Genomic DNA, 18,553 nt, shown 5'->3' with positions numbered 1-18,553 from the left:
TATTTGTAGACTGTTATCATGTGTCTTCCCACTTCCACCCAAGCCCCTTCCCACTCCCACAGTCATCTGTTAGCCTAGCTATGCATATTTAGCTGTTTTAATTTTCCTCATTCCTTCCAGCTCCTGATTGTTTCTATTGCTCCTGTTTGAACTCCCTCTGATTTGTCATTCTCCTTTTAGTAATGTGGTATCCAGGACTGTATGGAATATTCTAGTTGTGGTTGCACTATAACTATGCAGAGAAGTAGCAATTGCTTCCCTGCTCCACAATGTTTTGCCTTTGGATATGCAGGCCGAAATTGGGTTGGCTCTCTTTGCTATCATATTATATTGCAATCTGATGTCTGATTAGCTATCCATTATCAATCTCTTTCAGCACTGCTGCTTTCCCGGTTCCTCAGTGACGTCAAGAATTTGTTTCAAATTACTTTTCTGTCTCGCATCTTTCTAGGTCCTTTATTTCTCTTTCCTTACTTGAATTTGCAACTCCTCCCAATCTAGTATTAATCCTCTATGTCACCAGCTAATTTCATATCACATCATTCAGTCATTACTAACCTGAGGTGGATCTGAACAAACAATCTACAAATAAGAGGTTCTACATCCTAATAATCTCCGGAGCCCTTCAGTTTACCTGGAACCACTGGGCTTTGATCCGTAAAGGTTATCATACATGCCGTGGTCATTGAACTTTGCTGTCTGCTTCTGGTTATGTTACAGTTTTGTACAAAGTCATAGCTCTCTGACCTACACTGAAATCTCTGGAGATTTCTGAGCTGTACCCAGAAGCCTCACCCAGCAGCCATAAAAGAAGCAAATGATTGTAACCAACCAAAGCAGCACAACCCTACATGCTGCAAATCCTTTCAGTTACAAAGACCTGCTCTGACAAGGCTGTTAAGGCAGGTCAGCAACTGTTCCTGACCTTGAATGCAGGACTTGCTAAAAGCCAGGCAAGTAGCCAGTGTGCTACACAGCACAACATACCACTCAGGGCTGTGCAACTGCCAGGTGTTGAGAGAATAGATTTACGGCAGTACAACGTACGGCCTTACAGAAATACCAGATGAGCACGCTGCAAAGAACTCAATGTTATGTGCCAATTGCCCTCCCCCTGTTCCAGTCTTGTGCTATGATTTTTGGTGTTTTGCATAATTTAGAATTCCACATTCACCACACCTTCTCTTCTCTCTCTTTCCCCTCAACCTTTTCCATATTATGATCCCACGTTACAATAGACAGAAGGGTTGAACCTACTACTTTTTACAAAGGAAGAGAGCAATGTGGCAATCACCTGGACTTGCCAATGACCCCCAGGTTGAGAGCCCATGATCTAACTTATTGCTTATCTGGTTTTGTTATTTATAGCTTCTCTGAATTAATTTGAATTTGGGCAGCACTGAGCTATGTAAAAGACACTCACTATGATTCCTTTCTGTGGGGTGGGTGCTGTGCTTTTCATATTGGCTAGGTTGTTTTTTGTGTGGATTCCTTTCCTGTATTTAGGTGATGTATCAGGCTATGCATGGCTGTTTCCTTAGCAGGTTCACTATAAATCTTCCTGAACAGTGAGATTGGAAGTCTATTCATTTAAGATGGGGAGAATAATACTGGTTGATGCTAGATATGGCAGGTATGTCAGAGCTGCATGACAGAGGAATCTGAGAGGATATGCAGGAAAGAGGACATAACCGTGGGGAAGAGTCTAGAGGTCAGAGTCTGGTAACACAGGAGTGAGTGGTGTGAAGAGAACAGCCTAGATGTCCTCATATGGGAAGCACTTGTGTCTATGTAGATCATATGTTGTTTGTATTGTATTATATGTTATGTGGATTGTAATAAGAAAAGTGCCACTTGAGTGTCCATCTCTTGAAGTCTTCTGATCAAGACTGGATGCCTTTCTGGAAGATATATTTTAGTGAGACACAAGCAATTGGGTTCAATACATGAATAATTGGGTACAGTTCTATAGTCTGTGATGTACAGGAGGTCAGACTAGATGATCAAATTGTACTCTGTTGGACTTTAAATCTATGAACTGTTGAACTAGTTGGCAAATGAGTTGCTAGACGATGTCTCACTGAAGTCCAGTATCTACAGCATTTCAATATACATCACATATATTTGTGCTCCAGCTGGGTCAGTTGCCAAACAACATTGAGAGATTTGAGCAGTGTCTATCACTAGGGAAATGACTTCCTTTATGACAATTGGTATCCTATGGGCTCATCCTAAGTAGTGTTGAAAATGGCTGTCCTGCAGGAATGGAAAGGTCAATCAAGTTCAGCACCTGTTGTAGCAAAGGACCTGGGAATCCAATCTTCTCTTCCCCAAGACAATAGCATGCTTTGCAACAATGGGTAGTGAACTTACCTGACCTTTTCTAAAATTATTACAGAGCAGTAATTTTCATCACCACCTGCTATTGAGATTGGCTCACTTTTTCACAGTGTAGTCAAGTCTGTGGAGAGAAGAATTACAATGAAATAATAGAGGACACACAGCTCCAGTAGCTGGGAATCAGCCATTGAGATTAGAGAGGGATGAACTGATTCACAAAAAACAACCCTCCCTTCATCCAGGACTGAACTGGCACCAGCCTCTTTTATAAATTGAAGTTCCCGCCCACCCCTGCATGCCTGGTGGATCAGGAACCAAAATAACATGAATACTGCTGTTCTCACTGTGACAGAGAGGTCCACCCTGATTGTCGATTGGCTGGAGTTTAATGTGGGTGGAATACAAGGGTTATAAAGCTTCTCCCAGATTTTGGAAGAGTCGGTCTCTCCTGGGAGCTTGGGTTGAGCAGAGGCCTATTTGGCCTGGAAAGACTGAGTTCAGCCTGGGAGCTTTTCAGAGGTCTGTGCCAGTCCAAAAAGATTTTGTTTAGGCTGGACAAAGAGTTGGGTGACTTTTTGCTTTATCTGGGAGCTCTCTTTTTATGAAGTTCCTGTGGGAATTCTTGTAACTTAAGTTATTTCAGTTCCTATGGAACCCTGAAGGAGATCACTCACCGCAGGCACCATCCAGTGGCTGGGCAGGTTCTCTCTTTCTTGGTGCCCTCTGTTGACAGCCGCTGTGGTCTTGCAGTGGTCTGCCCCTTCCATAACTCTGGTCACGTTACGTGTTTGATGACCACTCTTTTTGGGGTATATAAAGAGTCCAGCAAACAGCTAACCCTCTGGGTTAGGTGAGGCTGTAACGCTGTCTGCAATGACTTGAGTGTGAGTACCAACCTGAGAGTAGACTGTTAGGATCCAGAACACAATCTCCAAATTGGTTGTGAGTTCTGTCCTTAGATTTCAGCAACCTATTATCAAATGAAAACTCTAACAGCCTTAACATGGAGTCACAGACAGTCCCATTAATTATTCCAGTCTATCTTGTCACCCAGGTGAGCTTACCTTTGTAATGGATGATCCCTTACACCATGAATCACAGCAATATTCAGGTTACTCCCAGTTCCAAAGAACTATTCACTTAGCCCAAGTTAATTGCACCTTAGATCTCACACCAAAGAAAACGCTTGTAGCCAATCCTATAATAATCTATATGAAGATTTAATAAAATAGGAAAAGGAAACAAGAAGTTATTTACAAGGTTAAAGCAGGTAAGCATCATACACAAATGAGTTATAATCTTAAGTTTCAAAAGATAATAGAAGCATCTGTGCTGAGCAAGTTCTATATGTCCTTCAGGACTAACCAAGGCAAGCAGCTGAGGATCTCTTGCTTATGCTTAGAAAATCCTTCCCCCCTAAGAGTCCAAACAGCATAGAAATAATCAGCTCCTTGTCTATCCCCCTCCTGCCATGTGTTCTGAACTGCAAACTCAGCTGATGGCAAGAATCCACTTGCATGATTCATTTTAATGGGGAGGAGGGAAAAACAACAAAGTCTTCTGTCCTCTTGTTAATATTATGTAGGGAAATTCTAGTTGCAACATCCCACAGTAGTCCATCTGGTATCGATGGACCTTTCCTTTTGGGAAGGGTGTAAAACCTCCTGTTGAAGATCAGCCCTTCACACTAATTAATGTTTCACTCCTGTCTAGTGACTTACCCAGTCACAGAGGCTCACAGTGCAACTGCTGAAATATCTCCTTACAATACGGGATGCAGATGCTATGAGATTAAGGCATGCAGCAACGCACAAGCATTCAATGAAGTCTAAACACATTCTTAGAATTCTAGTAAGTGTTTTTAACAATACTAGCACATGGGTGAACCAGACTGATTCCAGCTATGTACTTGTCTGCATTCAGCTGAGACATGAGGACCTTGACATGCGCTGACACCTGCTCTGCCAGTGGCACAGAGGGGGCTCTGGATTGACATCTTGAGATCTTGACCTGTCTGTCCTGAGTGCCTTCTCTCTTCTATACACCCTCTCTCGGGGTAGGCTTCTGCCTTCAGCACCCCCTAGCGATTGGCAGGGGAAGACATTCCAATTCCCTTCCTCAGGCTCCAATCCAGGGCACCATGTAGGCAGCTAAATCCTGCACCCTAAAGCATTAGATTGCTGCCTCCCTGGATCACTCCCTACCAGGCCCTTCTTTCCCAACAGGTAAAGACAAGACATTAAATAAGTGGAATCAACTCTAAAATCTCAGACCTTCTGAGAATCACAAGTCTCATCCCTTTGGGCCACAACAGCCAGGAGCTCAGAGCATAAGTCAGTTCACCACTGTGTCTACTGGCCTGTTCTCCTTTTGAGTCCCACCTACAAGCCATGCATGCACTGTAGGTGTGGATGGGGTAGGGTGGAGCTGCTTGGCCTCAGAACAGCTGCTTAACCCCTTCCGGTACTGGTGTTAACAGGTCCCAGGGGCCTAAACTTAAAAAAAAGGTTGTTTCTTTTCCAATATTTTTTCTCATGAGTCTTTTTCTGCTTCTGATTCAGTATTGGAGTATATGGCTCCTGGTTCATGCACATCAGATCACTATGTAACACTCTCAACATCTCTGCTCAAAAAGGTTTATCTAGTTTGGATATTCGTGCAGACTGTAGGCTGTTCATCTGAACCCCTGACCTGGAAATGTTTTTAGGTTTGCCCGTGTGTAGCTGAGAACCTGAGAGATACATTTATACAATACATTGTACTGCAGTTTGGCATTCTATGGACAACTCTGGTTTGGAGTGTGAGGGCAAAGCTGAGTGATTCAAGCCAAACTCTGGCTGAATCTTTTTTCCTTGTATTTCTGAGTGGAAGGGAGAGGAGGGGGATTTGCAGGGAGCTGAAAGATAGTGTAGCTCTGCAGACAGGGCCAGCTGTTAAGAATGAATATGCAGAGGATGCTTTGTGAGATGCTCGCTGGGTGAGGGAGCGTTAGGATCACAGGGAGAATGTTAAAAATTCAAAGCAGAGCTGCTGGCCAGTGAGTGCTGTTGAAGCAGAAAGGAATAATGAGCAGAAACATAGTGAGGGGGGACTGAGGGCTGGAGGGGAGAAGGACAAGGATCGTCATCTCTTAAGGAAAGTTAACAAGGCACAGAGAGAGAATGTGTGAGAGAAGCAGGCTTCATTGTTGCTCTTTAAATGAGCGCAAGCTGCAATTGCAGAGCGCTTACACACAGAAAAGGAGGGGAGAAAGAAGCAATCTGGAAACCACACCCTGGCTGACTGGGACAGTAATCTACCTGCTGATGAACTAGGTACAAAGGTTACATATGCCACGGTTACCACTGGTGACCCCTCAGTGGCACACACCAGCATGGTCAAGTGTCTCATTGCTGTTTCCAGTATAAGCCCTTGTCATTTAAGGTGGGGGGCATGGCAGAATAGGGACAGGGACTCTGTTATATAGATGGGCCCATGTCAGTAAGTCTGGATATGGATTTCAAACACCACAAGGTTTAGGAGGAGTTCTGATGCAGCATCGTGGTTTGGCTCATATTAAAGATCTCTATTGTATATGGTAACTCAAAGGAGAAGCTGCTTTAATCATCAACTCCTCTATTCCCTCTTCTGCCCTACTATGGTCCCTCCTGTGTCTTTTAGCATTCCTAATTTGCTATAAAGTCCCTGAACCAAATACAGTGCAGCAATGGCTTGCACTCCCAGCGTGGGGCAGTGCCCATAGCAGACCCACACCTGGGTTAGAAGCAGCAGACAGCTATAGAGGGGAGTACCCAAATGATCTCTCTCTGAGTTGATAAACAAGCAGCAAAGGGTTTTGCTCTAAATAGCACAGTTAAACCCCTGAAACTGCAAGGATTCCTGATTTGAGCACTGGGGCTGGGAGGAAATTGTTCTCCATTGAGAAGACAAGGAGCAAATATACATCGAGACTGATCTAGTGTGCTCCATGCCAAGACACAGTCCCTCCAGCTCAGGGCTGAGGCATGCTGGCTGGTGGAGCCAATGGGAAGATGCAGTAGTGCTGCCTGTGTAATACTTTTGTGGATAAACAGGGGTCTTCGGTCTCCAGGCTATCAATCTAGCACCCTTCACCAGCCTTAAATTTACTTTTCTGATGATGAAACCTATGGGAATGGATTGGGAACCCATGGATCCTGCCCCCATCCTCTTTGCAAGGACTTCCAGGATTATTGGTGTGGACATGTTGGGAGGTCATGGGTTGTGATGCCTGGTTGCCTTTCCATATATAGGGAGGACAGGGGTTGAAATGGTGATCGGATCCCAGGATGTGTCTTCAAAGGGAATGTCTTCTCAGATGAGTGGCTACAAATGTAGACCTGTTGAAATGCCCATGCTTTGTGGAGAGCGTTATGTTGCTTGTTCTTTGCACAGCAATCGACCATATGAAGCAACTACACAGGCACAGTTGGTTCCCAAGTAACCCTATTTACTAACTATATAGGACCATGCACAGCTTAACTATATACACACTGCGGCTCTGACTGGTTTCTGGTGGCTTTCAAATCATAGAACATGGTGAGCTTATACACTACACTATAGAGGAGAAAAAAGGAAAAACAGTGAAGAGATAGAAGGCTAGTAAAGCTTTGTAGCATTGGAAGCGCTCCCATTAACATGTATAATCTCCCTCTCCCTTCCTTGTGCAGTTTGTACCATGATCATCACTTATATCTGAGCCTTTTACAGAACTACGTGGGTTGGATCAATGCCAATCTCTGATTCTCTGCTCCCCCTCGTCTCATGTGGGAGGGAAGGGTACATAATCATTTACCATTAGTTATTAGTGTTGTGGGCAATATGGCAGAGCCATGTTAATGAGATGAGTTGTGCATTTTGTCCTGAAGGCAGTAAGATTTGTGGTCACTTCAAGCTGGGGTTTTTAATGGCACCTACAGGAGACAGCACCCAGCTCCCAGTGAAATTCAATGGGAGTTGGGCATGGAACACTCTGAGGGTCCTTTGAAAACCTCAGCCTTATCTCTTCTGGAAGGGAGGTCCCAAGGTGTGGGCCAGCCACAGAGAAACTGCTGTCTTCTGCTCACTCAGGTTTGACCCATGTAGCTGACAGACCCCTGGAGTCCAGTAGGCCTGGTCATGAAGAGTGAAATGAAGAGTCCCCCAAGGGTCCTGGGCCCAACTCATTGAGGGCTTTGAAGAGCAAAACCAGAGCCTGGCATTTGATCTGTTATTCAATGGCGAGTGGAGTGTCACGCCTTGACAAAACTATTAGTTTTACTTGGAAGTAGATCTGAGTGGGAACCAGAATGTCTATTTTGCAGGAACAAAACCCAACAAATTCCAAAATTTTCCATGTAATGAAAACTTTGAGAAGAGTTTCAACAGAACATTTCATTTGGATTTTTTAAATGAAATCTAGTCGAAATAGGCATATTCCCGCAAAATGTTTTGATTTTGATGAAAAGGCATTTTCAATGAAACTTCCATGTTCCTGCCAGCTCTTCTTGGACGTAATCTTTATTTCTGTAATGAGGATTTACAAAAGAGGGGATGCAGAGTCAAATGATCTCTGGGAGTCAGCAGACCTGGCTTTTATTCCAAACTGTTTTATTCTAAAACAAACATTCTGAGCCACTGTGGTTAAGACATGTGGAGGCTCACTGATGTAAATGGAACTCCTTGCAGAGCAATAAACTGCTCTGTGTGAATAAGGCAGAGTCAAGCCTTTCACTTCTCCTTACGTCAGTTTCCCAGGCTGAAAAATGGGGTTAGCTTACCTCATGGGGGGCAGGAAGGCTTAATTCATTAATGAACAAGAACATAAGAATGGTCTGACCCAGTATGGCCAGTGGTCCATCAAGCCCCATATCCTGTCCTCCGACAGCGGCCAATGCGAGGTGCTTCAGAGGGAATTAACAGAACAGGCAGTCAACGAGTGATCCATCCCATATTGTCCACTCTCAGCTTCTGGCAATCAGAAGCTAGGGACACTCAGAGCATGAACTTGCATCCCTGACCATCATGGCTACAGTCATTGATGGATCTATCCTCCATGAACTTATCTAATTCTTTTCTGAGCCCTGTTATACTTTTGGCCTTCACAACATCCCCTGGCAACGAGTTCCGTCAGTTGACTGTGTGTTATGTGAAGACAGACTTCCTTATGTTTTTTTTAAACCTGTGGCCTATTAATTTTGTTGGATGACCCCTGGTTCTTGTGTTATGTGAAGGGCTAAATAACACTTCCTTATTCGCTTTCTCCACACCAGTCATGATTTTATAGACCTCTATCCCACCCCAGTTATCTCTTTTCCATGCGGAAAAGTCCCACTTGTTTTAATCTCTCCTCATTTGGAAGCTGTTCCATGCCCCCAGGGTGAAAGTAACTTAAAGGACTTACCGGTACACCAGAGTCCTGAGCAGGGGGCGTGGCCTCAACCAGAAGAGGCGGGGCCTTTAAAGCCCTGGACTCTTTAAATTGCCGACCTGGGGAAGCCGGTATGGTCCGTGGTGTACCGGCTCTTGCTGGTACGCCGTACTGGACCGTACTGGCTTACTTTCACCTCTGCATGCCCCTAATCATTTTTTGTTGCCCTTCTCTATATCTTTTCCAACTCTAATATATCTTTTTTGAGATGGGATGACCAGAACCGCATGCAGTATTCAAGGTATCAACGTATCATGGATTTATATAGTGGCATTATGATATTTACTGACTTATTATCGATCCTTTTCCTAATGGTTCCTAACCTTCTGTTAGCTTTTTTGACTGCATGTGGAGTCTTTGCGATCTTGTGAAGGAAGGCCATGATGGCAGTACAGAATTGTAATGTTTTTTTGATCTGAAGCTAATCAGCACAGCCTGGGATCCCCTGGAGAACTCTCTATGGCAAGTCGTTAGAACTGATGGTTAATTCTCACTATCCACAGGCATGTCTTTCTGCTGTGGGCTTTCATGCACATCAGAGACTGAACAGACCCCATGCTATGGTCAGCCAAGCTCAGCATGGGGTTGTCATAAGCAAAAGTTCTACTAGTCCTTTTCCCCTGTCTCATTGCAGGATTTCAGAGCATGCACAGGGCTCATAGACTATGAGCTACACGCAGTGCAAACAAAAGCAGTGCAGTAATTTTTTTTTTTAAGGAATAATCTTGGTTTCCTAAAAATGTAGTGGTTTTTTTCCCCTTGTTGGCAATTGGATGATGGATGAGGTACCATAAGCAGCAGAAAGCATTTATCCAGTGACAGCCCGAGGTAGCACAGGCAGCTCTTAATGGGTTTATTTTCATTATTACAGCAATTTTAGGGTGGCATGCTGCAATTTTCACTTGCGGGGAGGTATTAAATTTGAATTACCCCAGATGTAATTGTCACACCGAATAAGCCTGGACATGCTGAATTTAATGCCTTTCCAAGCTGTGGTTTTTATCGCCCAAGCAAGTGCCAAAAGAACACTTGTAGTCAACAGCTTAACCTGTGCTCTGCCTCTTCGGGAACCAGGGGGTTTAGCTGCTGTTACACTGGGAAACAAACATGGGGGCTGGGTGGAAGAACCTTGCTAGAACTTTTCATTCCTTTTTATTTGACTGACAAATGTCCCCATTCATCTGCTTCTCCTCTTGCTCAGAGTAGTGTAAGTCAGGAATAACACCACTGAAGCTACCCAGGTACAAAACTGGGGTGGGAGGAGACCTGGCGCTGTTCTGCTCGGTGTCAGATATACAAAGCATGATTTGAAGGTGCCTTACTATAGCTGGTCCTGTGCCACAGAATTCAGAGCCAGAAAGGAACTTTACCCGCACAATGGCGCACTCGGACCTCGGGTCCAAATCTCCACTCCCCTGAACCTTGTGCAGTGATATACACCTGGGTGTAAAACCAGGTCAGAACAATGGCACTTTATGCCCATTTGATAGGTGCAGGCGAATAATGAATCAGGCCCCCCAGAGGCAAGGCAGTAGAGAATCAGGCCCCGGGGGTTTTGATTCAGCCCATTATGCAGAGCTAGGACCCAAGCTTGCAGAGCCTGGAAGTGTTTGGATTTGGAGTTTTGGCTGTTCTACCAACTTCCTGCCTGAATAAAACACTGGCAGCTCGCTAATCAGATACTGTACATAAGTGGCTGTACTGTAACTGCAGCTGGAGTTTTAAAAGTGTATGACACCCAAATACAAGGAGTCTGCATCACGTCTCTGTGGAATCAATAAATCTACGCATCTCCTAAACTGTCCCCATGTCTGGGTGATGTATTTTGCAAGTGCTTTCCATGCCCTTTCATTATGTTGCCAAGAATAGCATCCCTTGTTTGATACACAGAACTCCTTAGAATCATAGAATCATAGAATATCAGGGTTGGAAGGGACCCCAGAAGGTCATCTAGTCCAACCCCCTGCTCAAAGCAGGACCAAGTCCCAGTTAAATCATCCCAGCTAGGGCTTTGTCAAGCCTGACCTTAAAAACCTCTAAGGAAGGAGATTCTACCACCTCCCTAGGTAACGCATTCCAGTGTTTCACCACCCTCTTAGTGAAAAAGTTTTTCCTAATATCCAATCTAAACCTCCCCCATTGCAACTTGAGACCATTACTCCTCGTTCTGTCATCTGCTACCATTGAGAACAGTCTAGAGCCATCCTCTTTGAAACCCCCTTTCAGGTAGTTGAAAGCAGCTATCAAATCCCCCCTCATTCTTCTCTTCTGCAGACTAAACAATCCCAGCTCCCTCAGCCTCTCCTCATAAGTCATGTGCTCTAGACCCCTAATCATTTTCGTTGCCCTTCGTTGTACTCTTTCCAATTTATCCACATCCTTCCTGTAGTGTGGGGCCCAAAACTGGACACAGTACTCCAGATGAGGCCTCACCAGTGTCGAATAGAGGGGAACGATCACGTCCCTCGATCTGCTCGCTATGCCCCTACTTATACAACCCAAAATGCCATTGGCCTTCTTGGCAACAAGGGCACACTGCTGACTCATATCCAGCTTCTCGTCCACTGTCACCCCTAGGTCCTTTTCCGCAGAACTGCTGCCGAGCCATTCGGTCCCTAGTCTGTAGCGGTGCATTGGATTCTTCCATCCTAAGTGCAGGACCCTGCATTTATCCTTATTGAACCTCATTAGATTTCTTTTGGCCCAATCCTCCAATTTGTCTAGGTCCTTCTGTATCCTATCCCTCCCCTCCAGCGTATCTACCACTCCTCCCAGTTTGGTATCATCCGCAAATTTGCTGAGAGTGCAATCCACACCATCCTCCAGATCATTTATGAAGATATTGAACAAAACGGGCCCCAGGACCGACCCCTGGGGCACTCCACTTGACACCGGCTGCCAACTAGACATGGAGCCATTGATCACTACCCGTTGAGCCCGACAATCTAGCCAGCTTTCTACCCACCTTATAGTGCATTCATCCAGCCCATACTTCCTTAACTTGCTGACAAGAATGCTGTGGGAGACCGTGTCAAAAGCTTTGCTAAAGTCAAGAAACAATACATCCACTGCTTTCCCTTCATCCACAGAACCAGTAATCTCATCATAAAAGGCGATTAGATTAGTCAGGCATGACCTTCCCTTGGTGAATCCATGCTGACTGTTCCTGATCACTTTCCTCTCCTCTAAGTGCTTCAGGATTGATTCTTTGAGGACCTGCTCCATGATTTTTCCAGGGACTGAGGTGAGGCTGACTGGCCTGTAGTTCCCAGGATCCTCCTTCTTCCCTTTTTTAAAGATGGGCACTACATTAGCCTTTTTCCAGTCATCCGGGACTTCCCCCGTTCGCCACGAGTTTTCAAAGATAATGGCCAAGGGCTCTGCAATCACAGCCGCCAATTCCTTCAGCACTCTCGGATGCAATTCGTCCGGCCCCATGGACTTGTGCACGTCCAGCTTTTCTAAATAGTCCCTAACCACCTCTATCTCTACAGAGGGCTGGCCATCTCTTCCCCATTTTGTGTTGCCCAGCACAGCAGTCTGGGAGCTGACCTTGTTAGTGAAAACAGAGGCAAAAAAAGCATTGAGTACATTAGCTTTTTCCACATCCTCTGTCACTAGCTTGCCTCCCTCATTCAGTAAGGGGCCCACACTTTCCTTGGCTTTCTTCTTGTTGCCAACATACCTGAAGAAACCCTTCTTGTTACTCTTGACATCTCTTGCTAGCTGCAGCTCCAGGTGCGATTTGGCCCTCCTGATATCTTTCCTACATGCCCGAGCAATATTTTTATACTCTTCCCTGGTCATATGTCCAACCTTCCACTTCTTGTAAGCTTCTTTTTTATGTTTAAGATCCGCTAGGATTTCACCATTAAGCCAAGCTGGTCGCCTGCCATATTTACTATTCTTTCGACTCATCGGGATGGTTTGTCCCTGTAACCTCAACAGGGATTCCTTGAAATACAGCCAGCTCTCCTGGACTCCCTTCCCTTTCATGTTAGTCCCCCAGGGGATCCTGGCCATCTGTTCCCTGAGGGAGTCAAAGTCTGCTTTCCTGAAGTCCAGGGTCCGTATCCTGCTGCTTACCTTTCTTCCCTGCGTCAGGATCCTGAACTCAACCAACTCATGGTCACTGCCTCCCAGATTCCCATCCACTTTTGCTTCCCCCACTAATTCTACCCGGTTTGTGAGCAGCAGGTCAAGAAAAGCGCTCCCCCTAGTTGGCTCCCCTAGCACTTGCACCAGGAAATTGTCCCCTACGCTTTCCAAAAACTTCCTGGATTGTCTATGCACCGCTGTATTGCTCTCCCAGCAGATATCAGGAAAATTAAAGTCACCCATGAGAATCAGGGCATGCGATCTAGTAGCTTCCGTGAGTTGCCGGAAGAAAGCCTCATCCACCTCATCCCCCTGGTCCGGTGGTCTATAGCAGACTCCCACCATGACATCACTCTTGTTGCACACACTTCTAAACTTAATCCAGAGACACTCAGGTTTTTCCACAGTTTCGTACCGGAGCTCTGAGCAGTCATACTGCTCCCTTACATACAGTGCTACTCCCCCACCTTTTCTGCCCTGCCTGTCCTTCCTGAACAGTTTATAACCATCCATGACTGTACTCCAGTCATGTGAGTTATCCCACCAAGTCTCTGTTATTCCAATCACGTCATAATTCCTTGACATCACCAGGACCTCCAGTTCTCCCTGCTTGTTTCCAAGGCTTTGTGCATTTGTATATAAGCACTTGAGATAACCTGTTGATCGCCCCTCATTCCCAGTATGAGGCAGGAGCCCTCCCCTCACAGACCTTCCTGCCTGTGCTTCCTCCCGGTATCCCGCTTTCCCACTTACCTCAGGGCTTTGGTCTCCTTCCCCCGGTGAACCTAGTTTAAAGCCCTCCTCACTAGGTTAGCCAGCCTGCTGGCAAAGATGTTCTTCCCTCTCTTCGTAAGATGGAGCCCGTCTCTGCCCAGCACTCCTCCTTCATGGAACACCATCCCATGGTCAAAGAATCCAAAGCCTTCTCTCCGACACCACCTGCGTAGCCATTCGTTGACCTCCACGATTCGACGGTCCCTACCCAGGCCTTTTCCTTCCACGGGGAGGATGGACGAGAACACCACTTGCGCCTCCAACTCCTTTATCCTTCTTCCCAGAGCCACATAGTCCGCAGTGATCCGCTCAAGGTCATTCTTGGCAGTATCATTGGTGCCCACGTGGAGAAGCAGGAAGGGGTAGCGATCCGAGGGCTTGATGAGTCTCGGCAGTCTCTCCGTCACATCACGAATCTTAGCCCCTGGCAAGCAGCAGACTTCTCGGTTTTCCCGGTCAGGGCGGCAGATAGATGACTCAGTCCCCCGGAGGAGAGAGTCCCCGACCACCACCACCCGCCTTCTCCTCTTGGGAGTGGTGGTCGTGGAACCTCCAACCTCAGGACATCGCATCTCATGCCTCCCAACCAGCGGAGTCTCCTTCTGCTTTCTCCCCCCAGACATATCATCTGGTCCACTCTCCGCATTGGTACCTGTGGAGAGAACATGAAAGCGGTTAGTTACCTGTGTCTGTGTTACTGGAACCCGGACATTCCGCTTACCTCTTCTGGAGGTCACATGTTGCCAAGCTTCTTCACTGGCCTCTTGGCTCCTCTGTGCAACCTGCTCTACATCTTTAGAGCTTTGTGCCCCTAGAAGGCTATCCTGAGTTTGGTCCAGAAAATCCTCAGTCTCTCGTATACAACGCAGGGTCGTTACCTGTTGCTCCAGACCTTCAATCTTCTCTTCCAATATGGAGACCAGCTTGCACTTTGTACAGACAAAGTCGCTTCTGTCCTGTGGAAGAAAGACAAACATGGCACATCCAGTGCAGGTCACAACAGCTGAATTCCCCCCTTCCATATCACCTACCTACTACGGAGCTTCCTCAGAGACGTTGGCAAGATGTAAGCCTCACTGGGCTCCCTCCAGGCGAACTCCCAGGCAAACTCCTGCTGTGAGCTGCTCTGCTGTCCCCGCTGCTCCGCTGCCGCTCAGCTGGTTCGCGAGGCTCCGGCTATTTTTAAACAGCCAGGCTTCCCTGACGCAAACACACAGACACCCTAATGCCCGCCCCCTGCAGGCTAGCAGCCAATCAGACACTCACTCAGGCTCCCTCCCAGCAAACACACGCTCGGATACTTCCTCAGCAAGCAAACACACACACTCGGATACTTACCAGTCCCAGGCAAACTCCTGCTGTGAGCTGCTCTGCTGTCCCCGCTGCTCCGCTGGTTCGCTGCCGCTCGTGCCAGGTGTTGCTGGTGCCAGGTTCAAAATGGGTGGAAGGACACACATCTGGGAGCAGTTAGGGGATAATTGTTTATAAGTTACGTGGAGAGAGTAATTATACAGTCTGTAACAAGCAAGTAGCGTTCAGATCAGAGACATGTCTTAGTTTTAGTTCTCATATAAGCTAATAGGAAAAACTACTGTGAGTGTGAGTGTATTATTGTAGGACACAGGAGACCAAAGTGACATGGTATTGTAATTTAGGGCACAACATGGTGAGTTACTGTTTGGTAACTCTCTGCTCTCAGCATCCCTGGAATGTAACTTTGATAAATGAAGGGTGTTGCACATGGGCCAATGTCATCAGCCCTTCTCCTATATCCTGATGGGCTCTGCACTTTCAGGATCCTCGGAGAAGGGACCTATGGTCTATTTTGGATATCGCAGTACAGGTGTCTGGCCAATGATACAGTAAGGGCTAAAAGGACTCCAAAACAGCAGCAAAGATGTTAGAGGCTTGTCTGGATTTACTGAGCCAGATACTCAGCTGGTGTAAATCTGTATAGCTCTATTGAAGTCAGTGAAATCAGCTAAGGATCACAATGATTCCAAGATCTAAGATGTTTTAGTTTGGAAAGGAGATGGGTAGAGGGGCTGTGATTCTGGATCCTGGACTCCATATTCTAAAGACTGTATGAAAACAGTCTCTCCTTTCTATCCTGTCCCAGTGGCCACGTTGTGTTATTAAAGAAGAGTGAATTTAGAACGGGCGGGCTCAGATAGTGTGATACCACAAGCCTTCTGAGACTAAACGAGGATTCCGCATGATGCTGAGAATTCCAAAGCTGCTAAAATGGCACGTGGAATAAAAATCTCATGGATGACCCCATGCCAGAACCTCATGTGTGCATCAGCATCCTCACCGAGGACCTGCTTTTGATCTCCTTCGTGCTGGTGCCAATGGGGAATGACTCCATGGAAGGCAATGGTGCCAAGCTGCCGTAAGTCAGATCAGCATCAGGTCCCGGAGTTTCTGTGGCAGAAAAGCCAATGAAATATGTCAAAGGAGCCTTTTAAAAATGGTTTCTCTTGTAAGAGACCGATTCGTATTCAGGCTCCACAGAGAAATCCATTGATGGTGATGCATGGCAAAGTCTTGGGGATCTAACTACAAAGCTCCTGCAGGCTGCGTGAAACACCAGAGGAGTGAGCACAGTGCGGTGCAGGGGCCTGGAGAGGCTGGGTCCCTACACACCATGAACATTGGGAGATTGCTGTCCATTCAGCCTATCACTGTTATAGACTGACGTAGAACTTCACATGCCACTTCTGTATGAGGTTATTTCTACCACAAAAGGCCAAGAAGCAAAGGGAAACTCATGTATGGGAACAATGAGGTGGCCTGAATTGTTCGTTACCCTATGGAAGCACCAGAGCCCCAAGCTGTATGAAATCAAGGTCCCATTGTGCTGAGCACTGTGCAAACATTAGCAAGAAAGAGGCAGTCCCTGCCCCAGATTGCTTACAAACTAAATAGACAAGATAAAGGGTGGTACAGGGAGGTGAAGTGATTTGCCTATGGGCCTTGACAGATGCTGGAACAGAACCCAGGTCTCCTAATTTTCAGACCAGTGTTATAGCCACCAGACAGTGGTCCCCAAACTTTTCAGGCTTGTGTGCCCCCTTGCTCCTGTCTGCACGCCCCCATCTGGTGAAGGTGGGTGTGGGGGAACACAGACAGGGATAAGGGGGCTGAGGCTGAGGGTGGAGCCCTGAGTGAAGCCGCGCCAAGGCTGGGGACGGGGCCAGGAGCCAGGGCGGCAGCTGTGGGCAGGGCCGGAGCAGAACTGGGGCAGGGTGAGACTGGGTGGTGCTCCATCCCCGCCCCCTGTGTGGGCTAGGGGGGCATGCCCCACAGTTTGAGGACCCAAAGTTGCAGCTGACCACAATTTTCTCCCCAGTCAGCACTGAAATACCAATTTCCTTAACTCTGTTTGGTTCTGTGAAATGCTACCTACTGTGCACTTGTTTGTAGGTTTGGCTCACTCATGTTAGAAACTGAACCAAGTATATGTTTGCATTGGTGAATGACTCGGAAAAGGAAGAGCTTTCTGTTCTCCATTTCTTGGGGAAGGGAGAGGAACTGGGATGTAGTGCTGGTAGCTCCAGGAGTGCACCTGAACTGGAAAGGAGTATTGTCTAGTGGTTAGAGCAAAGGCCTGGGGGCCAGGATACCTAGGTTCTAATTGCAGCTCTGCCACTACTTCAGTGTGTAGCCTTTGGCAATTCACATAACCTCTCTGTGCCTCAATTGACTCTTCTGTAAAGGAGGAGGAATAATACCAGCTGTACAGTATTGTGAGGATAAGTAATTAATGTATGTAAGGTGCTTTTAGATCCCTAGATGAAAGGTGCTACAGAAGCAGAAAGTGTGACCATTGTACTGTAGCTGCATCTGAGACATCTTCTTTATGCATTTACTCATACAACACTCAGGGCTGGAGGAGCAAATGTTTTCAGTGTGGTGTGATCACATCTCGGTCAAAAGAGACCCAAGATCTGGAAGCTTATCCCAAGCCTTCTGGAAGGGACCACCTACATGGGGAAAGAATCTTGTGCCCTGGGTTCCAATCCCCAAAGTGCAGGAGAAAGATGGGGCTGGTCAGGCTGTCAGGAACTCTTCTGGGCTGGCCCCAGTGCATAATACTGTTTGTGTTGCGATGTAACAATATTTATGCCAGGAATGCACATCAAAAGTCTGTTTGGGTTCCTCAAACACTGTATCTATATATGCTGAACCTCTTTCGGGATGTCCATTGCTAGTCACAGTAGGTTTACCCACACCTGGAAACAAAGCTGGATGAAAGGTGGATGGTAGAATTCCCAGGTATCTTAGCCCACACATGTTAGGATGTTATAGATTCTGGGTCAAACCAAAATGAATAGCTCAGAAAACCACTATTTTAGTCGTGCCAGGAGAACTCTGAATGAGTACCGTCTACCTCTATACTGTGCCTTTAATGTTTGTGTCTATTAAATAAGCTGCCATTTTACATTCCAGAACTTTAGTGATGTATCTTGTATCTTTTCCACCTACTCAGATGTACTACTTTGCACTATCGTCTGGATCTGCCATCAACAAGTATCATCATCACCTTCCACAATGAAGCCAGGTCCACTTTGTTAAGAACTATCAGAAGGTAAGACAGACTTATGCAAAGGAATATGTGAGTGCTGCATGGTTTTTATGATCCTGCTCCAAAAACATGTGTGCCACTTTCCTCACAGTATGACAGATACTCCTTCACATTTCAAAAAAGGTTAGACGTTTGCATGAATAATAATAGCATTTTCAGCTACGCTTACCAGGGTAAAATTACAAAGGCCACTAACCCAGGTCCTAAGATGATCAGTAGCTGAGGATAGCATGACATCTGACCCCTGATAAGCAGTTTTGCATAAGGAAGTGCATTATGCAGTGGCATATTGCAGTATCTGACAATGGTTGCTGTCAGAAGCAGGT

The 18,553-nt window shown here is 46.3% G+C and overlaps 1 protein-coding gene across 4 annotated transcripts in view; it reads left to right on the top strand.

Moving 5' to 3' along the window:
• The window catches only part of GALNT14 (polypeptide N-acetylgalactosaminyltransferase 14), a 186,341-nt gene that overhangs the window by 98,121 nt on the left and 69,667 nt on the right, over positions 1-18,553 (top strand). For all 4 annotated transcript variants that reach the window (XM_043511652.1, XM_043511653.1, XM_038395335.2 and 1 more), the window contains exon 3: positions 18,132-18,230. In XM_043511652.1, the coding sequence (XP_043367587.1) occupies positions 18,132-18,230 (99 nt within the window). The remainder of the gene's footprint in view (positions 1-18,131; positions 18,231-18,553) is intronic.

Source organism: Dermochelys coriacea, chromosome 3 (genome assembly GCF_009764565.3).
Source record: "Dermochelys coriacea isolate rDerCor1 chromosome 3, rDerCor1.pri.v4, whole genome shotgun sequence".
Classification (NCBI taxonomy): Eukaryota; Metazoa; Chordata; order Testudines; family Dermochelyidae; genus Dermochelys; species Dermochelys coriacea.
The sequence above is the reverse complement of the archived record's forward strand: the minus strand, read 5'-3'. Positions and strand labels throughout refer to the sequence as shown.